The 4384-nt window shown below is 41.9% G+C and overlaps 1 protein-coding gene across 1 annotated transcript in view; it reads right to left on the bottom strand.

Moving 5' to 3' along the window:
• The window catches only part of Syn3 (synapsin III), a 501244-nt gene that overhangs the window by 436717 nt on the left and 60143 nt on the right, over positions 1-4384 (bottom strand). The window contains exon 3 of the mRNA XM_055627972.1: positions 2605-2662. Within this exon, the coding sequence (XP_055483947.1) occupies positions 2605-2662 (58 nt within the window). The remainder of the gene's footprint in view (positions 1-2604; positions 2663-4384) is intronic.

Below are 4384 nucleotides of genomic sequence, written 5' to 3'. Positions count from 1 at the left end.
AGGAGGAGGAGGACAGAGAGGAGGAGGAGAACTGAGAGGAGGAAGAAGGAAGAGGACAGAGAGGAGGAGGAGAACAGAGAGGAGGAGGAGAACAGAGAGGAGGAGGAAGGAGGAGGACAGAGAGGAGGAGGAGAACAGAGAGGAGGAGGAGGGAGGAGGAGGACAGAGAGGAGGAGGAGAACAGAGAGGAGGAAGAAGGAAGAGGACAGAGAGGAGGAGGAGAACAGAGAGGAGGAAGAAGGAGGAGGAGGACAGAGAGGAGGAGGAAGGAGGAGGAGGACAAAGAGGAAGAAGAGAACAGAGAGGAGGAGGAAGAAGGAGGAGGACAGAGAGGAGGAGGAGAACAGAGAGGAGGAGGAAGGAGGAGGAGGACAGAGAGGAGGAGGAGAACAGAGAGGAGGAAGAAGGAGGAGGAGGACAGAGAGGAGGAGGAGGATAGAGAGGAAGAGGAGAACAGAGAGGAGGAGGAGGAGAACAGAGAGGAGGAAGACATAGAGGAGGAGGAGAACTGAGAGGAGGAGGAAGGAGGAGGAGGACAGAGAGAAAGAAGAAAACAGAGAGGAGGAGGAGAACAGAGAGGAAAAGGAAGGAGGAGGAGGACAGAGAGGAGGAGAACTGAGAGGAGGAAGAAGGAGGAAGAGGACAGAGAGGAGGAGGAGGAGAACAGAGAGGAGGAGGAGGAAGGAGGAGGAGGACAGAGAGGAGGAGGAAGGAGGAGGAGGACAGAGAGGAGAAGAAAGGAGGAAGAGGTGGACAGAGAGGAGGAGAAAGGAGGAGGAGGTGGACAGAATGGGTAAAGAGAAAATGAAAGAAAGGAGAGAAGGTAGAGAAGGAGGAGGAGAAGAGAAACACCTATCCTGTCACTAACTCCTGCAGTCTCTCCTGGAACTCCACCATCATAAGCTGATGTTACTATTATCGCAAGAGAACAGAGAAAGTATTGCTCAGCCAGGAAAACTCATTAAGAGGCAGAGTTGGGATTCGAACCTGGAGTCTGAGTACAGAGCCCTTGCTCTGATGTGCTCTCCTAAGATTGAGTATGATGGTCCTACAAAGGAGGGTCTCAGTTTCCTGAATGGAGGAGTCCCTGGTCAGGAATCAGGAGGTCTAGAGTCTAGTCCTGATTTCCTATGCTATCTGACCTAGTCAATGTTTCTTTGTATAGAAAATGGAATATCTGGACATTGATAACAGAAGTAATAATACGGAATGATAGTTTCAATTCTGGTCTCTTTTGAAGCTTCAGATAATTTCATTCCAATGACATAAGAAAATGATGACACAGAAAGATTAAATCATCTCAACATCAAGAAAGAAGAGAGTCAGGATTTAAATATATGCTCTCCCACTGTGGTGGTCTGAATGAGAATGGCCCTCATAGGCTCATATATTTGGATATCTGGGCTCCAGTTGGTAGAACTATTTGGGAAGGATGTTGGATAACGGGCTTGTTGGAGGAGGTGCAGCACTGGAGGTAGGCCTTGAGTTTTCAAAAGGCTTTCTATTCCCAGTGTGCCTTTTTCTTCTTCTTGCTTGAAGATCAAGATGTGAGCTCTCCGCTGTTCCTGACACCATGCCTTTGCTCTACCATCATGGACTCTAGCCCTCTGAAGTCCTAAGTCCAATTAAATTCTTTCTGTCATAAATTGTCCTGGTCATGGTGTGGTGTCACAGTAATATAAAAGTAACTAATACATCCATTATAGTTCATAGTCAAAGTCAAAGGAGATGCCTTAGAGCCATGGAATAAAGATGGGACACATAGCTGCCCCTATGAACAGCTCCACTTTTCTTGGTTTTGAAAAATGATTTCCTTTTTATATTTTCTTTGAAGACAAATTCCCTATCTGTGATAGCTATTCTTGGTTGTCAACTTGACTATATCTGGAATTAACTAAAACCCAAACTGTTGGGTATGCCTATAAGGGATTTTTAAAAAATTAATTAAATCATTTAAATTGGGATGACCCCCCTATTATCCAGATCTTTTGAAGTAGGAAGATCCACCTTTAATTTGGACAGCCTATATAAAGAACATGGAAGAAGGAAACTTTCACTCTTTGCCTGCTTTTTCTCACTCTCTCTGTCTAGTCCATTCCTTTACTGTCATTAGAGCCTACTCCTCTGGAATTCTGGCATATACTGACCAGTTGAGACACTCAGCCTCGTGGACTGAACAACTTCTGGATTCTTAGACCTTCTATTGTTAGACAGTTATTGTTAGACTAGCTGTACCACAGCTTGTAAGCCACTCTAATAAATTCCCTTTACATACACTAAACACACACATTATATTTATATACATAACATATATGTATACATACATAATCATACATATATATATGTATAAATATATATATTCAGTTTTGCTGTTCTGATACTTAAGAGAACCCTTAGTAATATATTAACTAAAACTAAAAGGTTGAAAAATTAGTGGACCAGAAATTTCTGGAACTTAATGAGACTCCCAAGTACAACCTGAAATTTTTCTGGAAATCTTAGTTCATTATGACCACATAAGATGGAAGCAAGGTTGCTTTGGGAAATGCTCCAATTCATGAAAGGGCAAGAGTGGGGAGAGCTATGGAAGGGGTCACCACCTACCTGTTCCACTCGGATCTCAGTGTCGCCATTCACTTTCTTCCCATGAAAATATTTTGACCTGCAAGGAGACCAAGAGATCTGCTCAGTAAGGATCTATTTTCTTTCCTCCCCTTTCCAAAGGCTTAGATGTGCAAACCAGGACAGTCTCCATCTGTCCTTGTCGTCCCCTGACCATCTTCTGTCTTGGCATTAAGAGACAGAATGATGGAGGAGAGGAGGGAGAGTGGATGGGAAGACAGGAGACTCGAGTTCTGGTTCTGTCAAGTGACTTGACCTCCTGTGTCTCAGTTGCAGCTCCTAAAAGAAAGTCATGCTTCCTATTTCTAGGGATGATTTGAAAGACTCAATGAAGCAAGGAAAACATAAATAATATGTTATTGATTTGGTGTTATTTTATTAAATTATACATATGTACTATGTCAAGGACTTACTGATTTATCTGTTCTCTCATCTCTCTATCATGTGTTTTTCTATCTGTCAGTCAACCACTAATCCTTTCATCTAGCCACTCACCCTTTCAGGACTCTCTTCCACAAAGCTGATATCCCCACCAATCATTGATCAAGGTAAAAGAGTAGACAGCATTCTTGTGACTTCTCCCTCCATTTCCCTGCTGACCCTCCAATCTTATTTTTCAATCTGTCCCACTTGTCCACTTTACTCCATAATCAACCTATTCCTGACCATAGCTCATCTCTTTTCTGACATGGACTCTCTATCCTATCACTGATTACAAGCATAATTAGAATCAGTAACCATGCTTAATGGCTGTATCCCACTGAAGGTCAATAGGACTCCCTCAAGTCTATGACCCATCATTTTCTCCCCAATACCCATAGGAATTCAAAACACACCATAAGAATACAATTAATTATCTGTTGAATGAATAAATAAATTAATAGATTAGTGAGTCATAGGGTTTAATCTGTGGTCTTTTTCATTTAATGTGTACAACTACTATCAGGCATTTTAATTTCTATCTTATCAAGGAGGGAGCTCAAAACCCAGAATCTAAACACATGCAGATCCTAAGGGGTATCTGTAGCCAGGCCTTTTCTTCTGTGTTTATTCTTTCTTTCACTCAACCCTGAAAGAGTCAAGACAGAAGTGTTTCCATATATAATGCTTAGGTTTCCATACATATTGTAAAAGAGCCAGTTTGCATTTCCCCCTTTCCACTGCTGTTGGAATGTCTGAGTCATTTGCTGTGAGCCAGGTACTACATTAAACATTTCTACAAATCTTCTTAGGGATGGAGGCAATGCTTTTCTTCTTCCAAACTCATTCTCTCCTTTCTCCACAGCAGAAATGTTCAGATTAGTACATAAAACTCTAGTACGAAGTCTCTCATAAGAGGGTGTGGCCACAGGACCCAGTTCTAATCAACAAATTGTAAGCATCACATTCAAGAACCTTCTCTTAAGTTTCTTCATTCTATTCTTTTCCCTGGATCGGGGCTGTTGTCAATTATTTTCTCAATCTTTGTTTGTGAAAAAAATTTTCTACAAACTCTTAGAAGTTTGTGTTCTTCTAAAAACACACTCTGTCTGTGTTCACAGGCCCCATTGATTCTCAGCCAATGCAAGTAGAACCTCTCTTCACAAGACCTCCACCATCCTCGATTGACAGCTTCAATGCTAGTGGCACTTTTTCTTACACTATTGACAGGATAAAATGTCATTGAGGCTGGATTTTTGTGGGACAGGAATGACTGATATAACCCAAAAGTGAGGTCTTTCTTTCTTTCTTTCTTTCTTTCTTTCTTTCTTTCTTTCTTTCT

The sequence above is a fragment of the Psammomys obesus genome, unplaced genomic scaffold (genome assembly GCF_907164565.1).
Source record: "Psammomys obesus unplaced genomic scaffold, mPsaObe1.curated_primary_1811, whole genome shotgun sequence".
Classification (NCBI taxonomy): domain Eukaryota; kingdom Metazoa; phylum Chordata; class Mammalia; order Rodentia; family Muridae; genus Psammomys; species Psammomys obesus.
The sequence above is the reverse complement of the archived record's forward strand: the minus strand, read 5'-3'. Positions and strand labels throughout refer to the sequence as shown.